This window comes from Anoplophora glabripennis, unplaced genomic scaffold (genome assembly GCF_000390285.2).
Source record: "Anoplophora glabripennis isolate ALB-LARVAE unplaced genomic scaffold, Agla_2.0 scaffold104, whole genome shotgun sequence".
Lineage (NCBI taxonomy): Eukaryota > Metazoa > Arthropoda > Insecta > Coleoptera > Cerambycidae > Anoplophora > Anoplophora glabripennis.
Window position 1 is genome coordinate 363,932 of NW_019416210.1, and position 14,697 is coordinate 378,628.

The window sequence follows — 14,697 nt, forward strand, 5'->3', positions numbered from 1 at the left end:
GTTGAAGTATATTTCAATATTCTGAAAATAATACGGAAAATTTCAGTTTCTACCTCAATGAATAACGTACGGACTGCATATAAGTATTTTAATTATGGTGTCTTTGCTCACCTGAATTTCACATAAGGATCAGATGTACTCGTTTCTGGGTCACAGGCTAACAGATTTTTCCCTTCGACTAGTACTATTGTTACTACCGAGCTCCATATCTGAGATTTTAGTCTTTTATTTACGTCTTGCAATCTGCTGTTCTTCTGGAAATACTGTAACAAAAGGAAAATCATATTACCTCGGGAATACGAGATCATCACGGTAGATATCAAATTATGATTACAACAACAATACACTCAAATATAAAATGTCTTCTATCAAGTATTTTTTAGGCTGTGACAGCACTGGAAATAATTTGATGCTTTTTGCTACTTCATATATTTGTAGCACATTCATTTTATTTTTATAACACAAGTAAATACATGAGCATATGCTAAATACTATACTAGTAATAAAACTAAATTTATATCTAGAGGTGTCAATTTTTCTTCTAGCTAACCTTGAAAAAAATTATTTCCAGTAAAAAATTAATACATTAGGATAATTCGGCCAATATTTTATATAGAGTACATTTAAACTTCAATAGTATTTTAAAAATGAAATGACCGAGAATTTGCTATTATCTTTTGCAATATAAATCCTATACAGAATATTGATTTTGTTATAGGTTACCATCTTGAAGATGACCTGCTGACAATCTTTTTATGTACATTGTAGTACATATTTGTTATTGATGACAGTAATAAAAATTTAAGATTTGCTTTGAACCCACATTTTTATAGCTACAGTTTGATAAAATATATACAGGGTAGTCCAGATTTTAATAGACAAACTTCGGGAAAGTACTAAACAGCAAAAATTAACATCACATTGCTCTATGAACATAGGCGCAAAAAGCCACCGTTAATGAGATACAGGGCATTGAAATTAAAAAAAAAAAAAAAACAATTTTTTTAAATATCTGGAAAACCACTTTAATTTATCCAAATTTGGTACACATTTTTTTAAATAATTCTTCTAGTTCTGTATGCATACACTCCAAATTCAAAAACCAGTGGCGGAGAAACAAGGAAATCGTTTCACTATTTAAAGTAAAACTTCTACGCTACCGAATTAATTGGTAATTTGAGTATATTTTATAACGATCTGAAACATTCCGGATGGAAAAACATTCTTTTATTTTTGTCGAAAAGTGAATGGTTTACGAATTATGAAACATATTATCCAAGTAAACATCTTGCTACCTAGACTAAATTCCGATCTGATTTTAAATTTTTTGGACAACAGCCTCTTCCAGTTAATGGACGATATACTTTCGGACCAACGAATCGGCACCTATTTTCAAACTGACAGGGCGCCAGCATATTTTAGATTATTTTATGTGGGGGTAACCTAGAAAATGACGTTTATGGCGTTCCTATAGCAAATAGAGACCGGTTAGTGCAAAGGCTAAATAGGGCCTGCACTAATTTGAAACAAAATCTAGTTTTAATCAGAGCTGCTGTGAATTCTCTAACCAAAAGATGCTAAGAGTGCATTGAGTTTGGAGATGGACACTTCGAGTAATTGATTTAATTTATTTGTTTTTCACTCACAAAACTCACAAAACTTTGCTTGTTGTTCGTGTTACTTGAAAGTTGAGCTCGACATGTTTGCTATGATAGTAAAAAATGAAAAATTGCCATCATTTTCCTGAAAACTGAAAAATATAGCTATAACTCTGACTGTCTCTACCAACGACCTCAGAAGGGATAGACAGTGCATTGTCTTGGTTTGTTTTGTTCTACTGTAAATATTTTGAGAACTCAGCCTCCCATTGGCTAAAGACATGTGGTAAGGTGCGCGCGCAGTACCTGCTCTATGCTAGATGTTTATTATTGTTTAAGACTGTCGGCCGCCATTAATTCTTTGCATGCTTACTGAGTTTAACGTTGTGTTTACCGTGGATTATTAGTTTCTTTGGCAGAATTTATTGTTTTTGTGAATAGACAATGGGAAAATATTGTGTTATATGTAGATTTCGCTTTAAAAGTGGAGGCAATCGCTCTTTTCACAGGTAGGTANATTCCGGATGGAAAAACATTCTTTTATTTTTGTCGAAAAGTGAATGGTTTACGAATTATGAAACATATTATCCAAGTAAACATCTTGCTACCTAGACTAAATTCCGATCTGATTTTAAATTTTTTGGACAACAGCCTCTTCCAGTTAATGGACGATATACTTTCGGACCAACGAATCGGCACCTATTTTCAAACTGACAGGGCGCCAGCATATTTTAGATTATTTTATGTGGGGGTAACCTAGAAAATGACGTTTATGGCGTTCCTATAGCAAATAGAGACCGGTTAGTGCAAAGGCTAAATAGGGCCTGCACTAATTTGAAACAAAATCTAGTTTTAATCAGAGCTGCTGTGAATTCTCTAACCAAAAGATGCTAAGAGTGCATTGAGTTTGGAGATGGACACTTCGAGTAATTGATTTAATTTATTTGTTTTTCACTCACAAAACTCACAAAACTTTGCTTGTTGTTCGTGTTACTTGAAAGTTGAGCTCGACATGTTTGCTATGATAGTAAAAAATGAAAAATTGCCATCATTTTCCTGAAAACTGAAAAAGATAGCTATAACTCTGACTGTCTCTACTCTGTTTTATAACATTTTTTGACTTGTTTGATTTAAAAAAAACCGCGTTTCCCACTTTTTGAGTTTTAGTACTAGATACTAGTTTTATTTATATTAACTGAAATTTTTGTACAAATTCAAGTACTTTTAAGTATGACCGAACTACTTCAAAACATCGATCATAGTGAGTGAAGGCTTTGCTTCCAAAATTTGTAGTAAAAGTATTTGTTTTCTTTTATTCAGTTGGCTCATTGACCTAAAAGTGTTGTAACATATTTTTTTGGCATTACGGTTGTTCTTTTGAGGCTCTAATATATTAATGTACCTTGAAACTTAACAATTTTTATCTATAATACACATTTCTCATGAGACATCAAATTTTATTGCAAGTCACATAAAATATTATCATAAAACAAATATTAATTATCTAAAAACTTTATAATCCCAATTAATCTTGTCCTAACAAATATATTTTTAGAACAGCTTCTTTAAGGTTTAAGGTGGAAATAGATTAGACTTTTATTATGTTTGTTTAAACACTATTTAAAATTATCATTATACATCAATAGGAAGTTAAATAAATTCCTCGAAGTAAAAAGATTTTAATATAAAGTCAAGGTTCAATATAAAAGATCATTATGGAGTGAATCGTTAAAAAAAATTATTAAATTTAGCAACAACTTCTTACTCAACCTGATGGGTAAAAAAATTGATCAGATCAACTCACAAAACTATGGTGTTGACTGATGTATCAAGATACTAATAATAATCAATTTTTCCTTTGGTCTTTACTATCAATTACTCTTTAGTTTTCTTCATAAGAAAATAAAGAGGATCGCTGTGTTTGCATTTGTTCTTCGACTTCAAGCTGTAGCTTAGAAAAACTGAAAACATTTTTCTCTTAAATACGCACCGTATTTAATTAATCCAATTAATTTTTATTTAATAATTAATTTAATTAATTTAATTCCTCGCACCGTATTTAATCCAATTGCTCGGCGAATGATATCGTGATGGATGTTAACATAAAGATATATTCTCAAATAAAACTAAATATAAGATACAGAGTTTCTACTTGTCTATTTCGATTCATGTCAATTTGTTTGTCAAATAGCATTCTGTTTTACTTTTTCTGTTTCCTCCTTTTGTCTGTACTTCATGTCCTGAAGTTCAGGATCGGTGTTATACATACAATGTTTTACATGTGGAACATTTGTCTTGTTGACAACTTTTATTGAATTGTCTACGTGAACATATAGGCACTGCTTTTTTTTAACTTCCAGAGATAAATAACAGTAATCTTAACGTGACACCTACATTTATAATCACAGAACACACATGTATTATTTGATTTGTTTAAGGTTTGACACACCTGATAAAAACATACATTTTACTTTTTGAAATATACAGGGTGAGTTTTTTTCGATGTTTAGTGTAGGGATCTGGCAAAGTAGCAGAGATACAAAAATGCTGAAATGAGGAAAGATGTGCAGTTTTATGATCCTTATTAAATGTTACTTTTATTTTTTGGAAAAAAGTCATGGCTGACTAGATATTTGAAAAAATCCGAATTCGGCCAATTTCTTCAGGTGCGTGTGGCTCCGTTGCTATTTATTTTACCAAAAAAATTTAAATTACAGTTTCAGGCTTTTGCAGTGTCAATAAGATAATGTGATCAAATTGTTCGTGAACACTTTATGGTTTTTTAAATGTAAACCATTGTTAGTTATGAGCTAGAAAAAATTGTCTTTTTTATGCTTTTCAACGATATAATATTCGGTATTGTTATTTTGAAAAATGGGAAAACTGCAGCTTTTTTTTAAGTCTTCAGTTGCTCGTTGACGTAGATGGCTGTGAAAATTATACGCAATCCAACGAATAAAATCAGAACAATTAAAGTCAGGGGTTTATGGACAATTACCTTCCTTCTATTGGACTGTTATGAAATGTTGATGATAGTTTAAACGAATTTTGTAATATTGAATATATCTGTTTAAAAAGTTTTAAATGAAAGTACAATTTTTGAAATAATAAATAATTGAGGTTTAAAGAAGTACACAAACTGTAAGTGGATATTTCTTAAGTAAAAATAAGAACAATTCAAATAGTTGGTGCCTTAATTTCGAATAAAAGTGAATGTTCTTTTTTTTAATCTTACTCTGAATGTTATTTAAGTAGAAGTAAATTTTAACATACATTTTCTTCACAGTGACTATAACTATTTAATTGAAAGCAATAACAAGTAGTATGAAAAAAAATTACCCTATGAACTCTATCACTCCTTTCTCTGAACTTCAAGCTTATTTTTTCCATCAAGCTTGCTTCCTCCGGATCATCCAATAGCACCCTATACGTGACATGTTCCTTCTCAAAAGTGTCGTCTTCTGTATCATCAGTAGATGATACAATGTCAATAGTTTTTCTATATTATTACAATGTGGTTTTAGTGACTTTTAGTCTTTCTGACACCGACAGAGTGTAGTTCGACACAATTAACCGACAGTTTAAAGCAACTTTTTTAAACGAAAATTAAAACCTTCTAGAAGTCACTTTCCATAAGAATTGAGCGGGGTCCTTTGTATTAATCTCTATGCCGTAACATTTTTTGAAAAAAAAGCGCACTTTTTAATTTAACTTCGAACAAGATAAATAAATTTCAGAACTATAATTTCTGGCTCCTTGGATCAATAATGCTGGGTTTGATTGGATTTAAACTTTTATTGATATATTTTGTAAACAATGAAAATTGAAATAATGTTGCCACACTTTTTAAACTGACTGAACGCATATCCACAGATTGGCGTTTATTATTCTTAATTTAAAAATAGAATGGTAATGTCCGAAGAGATATTATTTTTCTTGATTAATTTCAACAGTTCAGTTTCTATGACAAATCAAACAAATCTGTAATTCATATATTTTTTAACCATACGTATTTAAGAAATAATAATAATAATAACTAATAAATAATAGCCAAAAATAGTTGCTAGTGCCCATCAGATTATAAATATTCCTAATATTAACATCGCATAACTTCATTATTTCTGTAGCTGTAATATCATAAGTTAACTAAGTTTTCAAGGCTGTTATTATATTACGTAACTAAAAAAACATTGTTATTTACAAACCAGTTTGTTGTGACAAATGTTAATAATCTACTATAATGCTGTGTAACAAAAGTGAGGAATATTGAGTGTGAAACAAAAACAAATGTTTTGTAAAGACTTATGTCTTGAGATCTTTTTTAATTACTTTGTTAAATTTTACTTGCGAATATCTTATATTTGTAGGTATGTACAACATGTATTTGAACAAACGATTTGAACGTTTATTGTAATTGTTAATGTCCGTTAATGTTGCTAAATTTCTATTAAATAATGTTTTTCTGAAAAAGAGATTCCTACATTGTTCTTAGAAAAAAAAAAAATTAGACAAAATCGCTTCATAATTTCTACTTATACTCCAGTCGGCAGAGGCCGAAAAGTTACTGTTAGTGACATTTTCTTGATAACTCGGAAATAACTGCACAGGTCTACTTTAAATGATGAGTACAATAACAGGTTAATTTGCTGACAAAGTATTTTATCAGGAAAAAAAGTTATTAACAATTTAATCGTGAAAAAAAATTTTTTTAGTAGTTTTCTTTAAATAACTCAGCGGGATGACTTTGTACGAAAAAATGCTTAGGACATGATTTTGTTCGTAATAAAAATAGCTACAAAATGACGGTCCGATTACGAAATTTGCAATAACAAAGCCGTGACATTGAAAAAACGGTATAAAACGTCAATTTTTTAAAGTTACTGCAAAAATGTCAATTATAAATAAAAAGTGATAAAACTTTCGAAAACTATAGTTCAATATATATACAATAATGACGCTAAAGCCGAAAATCAGGAGAGCAAAACTTTTTGTTCTATAAGGTGTTATACATTCATCGGCATCTGAAACTCGAAACTTTGCCAAATTTGTTCGAAGCTTTGCTGACACTTGAAATTTAGTACACACATAGTGTAAATATGCAGAAACCAAAAGCAATTTGCAAAATTCAAGTATCTTCATTTTTGCAGTTTTGGTAAGGTTTTATACGTCACCCTAGTTTTATACGTCACCGTTTTTTTAATTTTTGGACGTATATTTATGTATATTTATAAAATATTCCATTACGGTAGATTAGCCAGCATAATTACCTACAATTTAAAAAAATATATATTTTCATCGTTTAGATCCTAAGCTACTTAACATTTTGCGCCTGTTAGCCGTAGTCGTACATTATTCAACATATTAACATAAAACAAAATCGTACGTGTGGGGTAAACCTTTAACTTTTCATTTTCGAGCGCGAGCTCCGCTCTTCGGCGCTTGTATACTATTAGAAATATGCAACAGTAAATTTAAACAATTGTTTACTTAAAGTTAAAGGTTTACCCCACACGTACGATTTTGTTTTATGTTAATATGTTGAATAATGTACGACTACGGCTAACAGGCGCAAAATGTTAAGTAGCTTAGGATCTAAACGATGAAAATATATATTTTTTTAAATTGTAGGTAATTATGCTGGCTAATCTACCGTAATGGAATATTTTATAAATATACATAAATATACGTCCAAAAATTAAAAAAACGGTGACGTATAAAACTAGGGTGACGTATAAAACCTTACCAAAACTGCAAAAATGAAGATACTTGAATTTTGCAAATTGCTTTTGGTTTCTGCATATTTACACTATGTGTGTACCAAATTTCAAGTGTCAGCAAAGCTTCGAACAAATTTGGCAAAGTTTCGAGTTTCAGATGCCGATGAATGTATAACACCTTATAGAACAAAAAGTTTTGCTCTCCTGATTTTCGGCTTTAGCGTCATTATTGTATATATATTGAACTATAGTTTTCGAAAGTTTTATCACTTTTTGTTTATAATTGACATTTTTACAGCAACTTAAAAAAATTGGCGTTTTATACCGTTTTTTCAATCTCACGGCTTTGTTATTGCAAATTTCGTAATCGGACCACCGCCATTTTGTAGCTATTTTTATTACGAACAAAATCATGTCCTAAGCATTTTTTCGTACAAAGTCATCCCGCTGAGTTATTTAAAGAAAACTACTAAAAAAAATTTTTTTCACGATTAAATTGTTAATAATTTTTTTCCTGATAAAATACTTTGTCAGCAAATTAGCCTGTTATTGTACTCATCATTTAAAGTAGACCTGTGCAGTTATTTCCGGGTTATCAAGGTTTGACACACGCCCAACATCTACCAACTGGACTATTAAGTAATAGGATTGCACCAATCATTGTAGATTGTACATATACCTACGTCGTAAAAAAAAGAAGCTGTGTAGAATTATTATGACAATATAATTTACGTATAAAAAATCCCATATACCACAGTGCAATTGTCACTTTGACAGCGGCAAAAGTTACCTGCAACTTTTACAGCGACAAATGCACTAGTGGGTTTTTCAGTTATTCATTTTTTAATCAATTATCACGGTGTCAGTTTCCAAAATAAATAGTCGACAACTTATTGAATTATTGAACTCTAACAATGAGTCCATTCGGGAGTTTACGAACAACGAAATTAGTCAAATTGTTAATACCTGTGTGCCTGCTAACACAGTTGCGACTCAATCATCAATCTGGCGACAATTTTCTACTTTTTGCGATGCGGGAGGGTATAAATTTGAGCCAGATACACTAATGGAAAAAATTAAGGGATCAAAAAAAAAATCTAAATTTTCAGCGATTTTTCAAATGGTTGTATCTTTGATAAAAATGGTCGTATTGGAGTATAAAAAAAGCAATTTGAAGCTTGAAGTTTCTAATTTTTGGATCTTGCAAAAAAAAATTTTCAAGTAACACGTATCGCGTAATCTTAATGAATATCATGAGAAAAAATTTTTCGAATTTTTTTCGATTTTATTTTTGGTGTACGGACTTGAAACAAATTTTTCCAACTTAACCATCTTATGGATTAGATAGGTTGTTCATTTAGCTTCAATTTCTTTTTTTTTGTCTCGATACGCCGAGCTATCGGACTTTGAATGAAAATGGATCATTTTCTCTTTGTTCATCGATATCTCAAAAACCAATGGTTGCACAGAAAATCGAGGGTGGGTTTCAGAAACTTGAATGAATTCTCTACAAGGTCTTGGCACGGTTATTTAGATTTTCTAGAAGACCCCTAAAAGTCCTATTTTTTACGATTTCTCAGTCATGTTATGGATAAAAAATTTTCTTTTCAAAAAACCGTGCCAGGACTTTGTAGAGAGTTCAAGTTTCTGAAACCCACCGTCGATGGAGGAGAAACAACTTACTGCAAAACCACTTATTTCGTATCTGAAATTGAAAATAATGGAAAAGAAACTGGACGTTTCGAGTATAGGTAATTCTCTATTTAAATGCGCGCTTATTTAAAAAGTCGATGGAAAAACGAGGCACTACCATAACATTGGACACAGTAGGTATTTCTTACACCAAATCCCTTTTGGAAGAAGAAAAATTCTAAAGGTTGGTATAAAAATGTGCCGATTGGAATTAATGAAATTTCCAAATGGACTAAATGCTCAGCATAACGCACTGGTACAGATGTCAAACGTGTCAAAATTACAAATCACTCAAATCGAGCGGTAGTTAGCGAATTGAATAAAAGCGGAATTAAAGAACAATCTCTAATAAAAATAACAGGACACAGCAATTTATCATCAATAAAACCATACTTACAAGTTGACAAAGAGCAATATTCATCGTTTGGAAAAAGAACAAATCTACTAAAGAAACGATTAGCTGTGGCACCTGTAGCGACATTAGTATTCCTCGTATGAATTTCAATAACTGCGTGTTTAATAATAATTGTACGCTCAAATAAAAGTTTTTATTTTTTAGTATTTCATAAATAAAGTGCATCGATATGTTTCTAAATTTCTTATTCATTAAATTGTTCTGCCGAATTACACTCGATGTTTGTATTGATACCGGGTAAATTTGTGTTTAAATTCTAAACTGTTTCCTTTATCAATTTGACTCGAAAAACTGTCAACCTAATTTGACAGTTTTTCATTTAATCGTTGACAGTTTTTCTCGTCTAATTGCTAGGCAACAGTTTCTCATTATTCATCAACTAACCCAAATTTGCCCGGTAAAGTACAAACCTCTTGTACTATTATAAGTGAAAAAAGTAGCGATCAGAAAAACCAAAAATTAAATTGTCTTGGCGTTATTAGCAAAACTTATACGTTTTTGTTTCATAATCAATATTCTTGACTTGCACATTGTACATTGGACATAATCGTTAGTTGAAATAAACGTTAAAAATAATATTTTATAGATATTATGGCGGTGACCTAGCCAGTTGAATATTGTTAATTTTCATTTGATTCAGGGGTACAAAAAACTGGTCTATTGGATGAAATTTATTCGGACAATTAAAAACCTTGGTAAACGCAATTTTTTTTTGGTCGCCTTTAAAAATAAAAGAAACTGCATTCAATAGGTTTCTCCTTAGGTATTCAAAGAGTCAGTCAACCCTTGAAACCCTTGAGCATCGGGTAAATACCAGAAAACAACCTCTAAGTCTAAAACCTAAAAATCAGCAAACAATCTGGATTCAGTATCACAACTTTACATTTATTGTATTTCTCTTTGGATGATAAGTCTAACTTAAATTTTCGTTTCCGTTTTCAACAAATGTGATTTCTAATGCATGGAAGACATCTACAGTAAACTCCAATTTATAAGAATGGTGACAGAACTAAAACTACAAATTATAAATCTCTCACACATATTTGAAAAATTAAGTTGATGAAAAACGAGGTTGGTTCAGTTTTCAGAAGAAAATATTTTATTTAATAAACAATTTGAAAATAAATTGACTAATGAAATAATCCGTTATACATATAACTGATATAATATAATATATTAATAGCGAAAAAAAGTCTTGCTGTATTTGTCGATTTAACTAAAACGTGTTAGATTTATTAAAATGTTATCTAAATAACAGCGTTCAAAGCGTTAAAATTAGTAACAATATAAGTAATGGAAATAGAAACAAGAAACATTTATCCCAAATTGTTTTATATACATATATATTGTTTTAATGTATACTTATTACCTAATAAAATTGCAAATTTAGGTACTTAACAGTGGTAAGGTAATTTCTTACGCATATGAAACCGCTATCATATTTCACGGAAACGACTGGAAATATGCATATAAAAATATAGAAAACGAGTTGAAAATTATACAGCAGTGAATAAGTAACAATAATTTATTCTTAATTATTCCAAAACTGATTCCATTGCTTTTTCTCTTACAATTTTGGGTCAACATGCATTTAATAATATTAAAATACACAGTCTGCGCTTGTTCAACTATTAAAAAAAGTTAATTTTACGAAATATTTGGAAATATACATAGAGCAATATTTAAGCGATACGAGCCCACGAATATCAAACTGAATCACCTGGTATATTGTCGTACTTTGGTGGAGTGTATGACAATGCTATGAAAAATTTACAGTCTTGTCAAAATACTGCTTAAAAAATATCGTTTTATGATAAATAAAACAATATTAAGCTGCTGATTTTATTGCTTTTACACAACTATGAAATAAGAGCTACAATAAATATGTAATTCAGATAAAAGGTTCTTAAAAGATCTCAACTTCAAAGAAATATATTTTATTAAGCTCTAAAATTCTTTAACTTAATTCCTGCTTCAATTAAAATATATGAAAAATAAAATTAAGACATTAGAATATGTTTACTTTTGTAAAATTTGAACAAATAAATAAATATTTTGCTGTGCTTAAAATTTATTCCTCAATTTTGTTAATTTAGATTTACTATTGTCAGTAGGTACAGAGAATAGATGACTTTTTAGGAGAAATTTTTTGATCTCTGAGTTCTACAATGGATTTGTATACAAATGTTTAGTTTTTTATGCTAGAAATATTTAATGTCTATGTAGACATACAAGACAAATAAATAATGCCGAATGTTAAAAAGTATACCACTTTGAACGGAAAGACCTATGTGAAGAACAGTATGCCAAGCTATGTGCAGTGTCTATGGGTTAGGAATTTGGTTCGTGGCTTACTAAATAAATTTACGTCAGTCACTTGACTTGTCTGCTGTTTGAGATTGTTGAATCCGCCGAAAGTCAAGTTTTAGTAAATCTTTAGGTTTTTGGGGCGATTTTCTGGTGTTCACCAGAAGCTGAGGGGTTGACCGAGTATTTGAATACCCAAAATTAGTAATAGTCCAGTTGGTAGAGGTTCGGCCTATGTCAAACCTTGATAATCCGGAAATAACTACACAGGCCTACTTTAAATGATGAGTACAATAACAGGCTAATTTGCTGACAAAGTATTTTATAAGGAAAAAAAGTTATTAACAATTTAATCGTGAAAAATTTTTTTTTACTAGTTTTCTTTAAATAACAGCGGGATGACTTTGTACGAAAAAATGCTTAGGACATGATTTTGTTCGTAATAAAAATAGCTTCAAAATGGCGGTGGCCCGATTACGAAATTTGCGTAAGTAAGTGTCAGCAAAACTTTAAACAAATTTGGTAAAGTTTCGAGTTTCAGATGCCGATGAATGTATAACACATTATAGAACAAAAAGTTTTGCTCTCCTGATTTTCGGCTTTAGCGTCATTATTGTATATATATGGAACTATAGTTTTCGAAAGATTTATCACTTTTTGTTTATAATTGACATTTTTACAGCAACTTTAAAAAATTGACGTTTTATACCGTTTTTTCAATGTCACGGCTTTGTTATTGCAATTTTCGTAATCGGACCACCGCCATTTTGTAGCTATATTTGTTACGAACAAAATCATGTCCTAAGCATTTTTTCGTACAAAGTCATCCCACTGAGTTATTTAAAGAAAACTACTAATAAAAAATTTTCACGATTAAATTGTTAATAATTTTTTTCCTGATAAAATACTTTGTCAGCAAATTAGCCTGTTATTGTTAATCATTTTATCATTTAAAGCATTCCTGTGTAGTTATTTCCGAGTTATCAAGGAAATGTCACCAACAGTAACTTTTCAGCCTCTGCTGATTGGACTATAATAAGTTCCACCGATTTGATGCGTCCATTGATTTCCATGGCTATATTCAAAGTTTTTGGCAGTTAAAAAGAAACATTTTCCATGATATTCAGTTTCTAAGAGTCCAAATACATAGGGCTTGGAAGAGACTACTAATCTGTGCCTGTAGGTACAATTTTTGTGTCTCTACATCTCTATCGGTGTCTTTGAAAATCTCACCTAACGTTTGTGGTATAGAGAGATTCGCATTCTTCTCCTTCTTTGCAAGATAATGACACCGAAGACGCTGTCACCTCTTTCAGCATGAATTTCTTCAAATAAACACTATGGGGTTGGACAATAACTGTCAAATCATTCAGTGATCGAGAGAGTTCGTCGTGGATTCTAGTTTTAAATCGAGAGAACTTGGTTTTCATTCGACGGCGTATGCGGCTTGTTGATGTGTAATTCATTTTCTTCTTTTGTTGTTGAGGAGTTATTCTAAAAGTTAACTTTGACATGCTGGCGATTTCAAGTGTTTGGCTATTGCATCACTTCGTGATTTGTGTTGAACTTTGTTTCAATGATTTATTGAAGAGCTAAATATGTGACTACGTATGGTGATAAGTAGTTAGGATTGATATGGTAACAGTAAACTGCAACTTATTAACTCTCGAATTATAGAGGGTGTATCATAATTAATAGCTGAAACAGCTGTAATCACACGATACTAGAAGCAAAAAAGTCTTGGGCCGCAAACGCACCAATTTCGAGATATAGGGTGGCAAAAAAAATATTTTTTTTCAGTTTTTGACAACATTTTCAAGATAAATGGAGTTTTATGATGGAAAACATGAAAAATAGTGGTAACATGATAGAAAAAAATACAGGGTGTTTCTTAATAACGTGCTAATATTTAAGGAAGCTATTCTTGGGTCCATTTTAAGAAAAAAACTTCATATGAACATATGTCCTAAAAGTCTTAACTTTTGAACTACAGGGTGCTAAAGTTTTATGAAAATACATTTTTTTATGATAACCCTATTACCCTAGATATTTTTTCAACTTTGGTACATGCCTTCTATTCAACGAGATGCATTTTCTGATGTACAAACAATTTTATTATTTTTGCCAGTGGCGTCTGATGTACAGTTTTTGTATTGAATATTTTTGAAGAAAAATATGTTACGCCAGGGTATTTTCTTTTACCATTCCAAAATGTATGTAGATTACTGTAATTTCTTAATTTCAACGTTTAAAAGTTATTATCTTAAATAAATTATTGTTCAAAGTTTCATAAATCTTTTTTTTTTACTCGTAAGTGGTCCAATAAGATGCAAATGAATGAATTTTATTTTTTTATGCGAAAACCGTACGTCAAACGAAAAAAATTCAAGACACCACATTTGCTCAGAAAGGAATGAGGATTTCAAAACTGATTTTTAAGAAAAAGCAGTGACGTAACATATTTTTCTTCAAAAATATTCAATACAAAAGCTGTACAGACGCCACTGGCAAAAATAATAAAATTGTTTGTACATCAGAAAATGCATCTTGATGTATAGAAGGCGTGTACCAAATTTGAAAAAATATCTAGGGTAATAGGATGTTATCATAAAAAAATGTTTTTTCATAAAACTTTAGCACCCTGTAGTTCAAAAGTTAAGACTTTTAGGACATATGTTCATATGAAGTTTTTTTCTTAAAATGGACCCACGAATAGCCTCCTTAATTATTACTATGAAATTGACCAAAGTGGGATTAATTCAAGAGCGATTTTCTCAGAAACCGTTAAAGATAACGAGTTGAAACAAGAGTACCTTTTTAACGTAAAACTGTTTGGGAAAACGGAATTTGCTGTTCAATTTGTTAAAAAGTCAAAGATGAAAAAGTTACACACGCAAAGTACCAAGGGCCCCCCCGTACCCACCCCAATGGACCTTGTGGAAATAAATAGATTAGTCCATCAAATTCC

At 30.7% G+C, this 14,697-nt stretch overlaps 1 protein-coding gene across 4 annotated transcripts in view; it reads right to left on the reverse strand.

The window, feature by feature from the left end:
- The window catches only part of LOC108904847 (multiple C2 and transmembrane domain-containing protein), a 248,046-nt gene that overhangs the window by 23,513 nt on the left and 209,836 nt on the right, over positions 1 to 14,697 (reverse strand). For 2 of the 4 annotated variants that reach the window (XM_018707542.1, XM_018707541.1), the window contains exon 8: positions 112 to 263. In XM_018707542.1, coding sequence (XP_018563058.1) covers positions 112 to 263 — 152 coding nt within the window. Of the gene's footprint in view, positions 1 to 111; positions 264 to 4,937; positions 5,098 to 12,962; positions 13,263 to 14,697 lie in introns of those variants that run through there. The other 2 variants (XM_023454110.1, XM_023454103.1) reach the window with 2 other exon arrangements.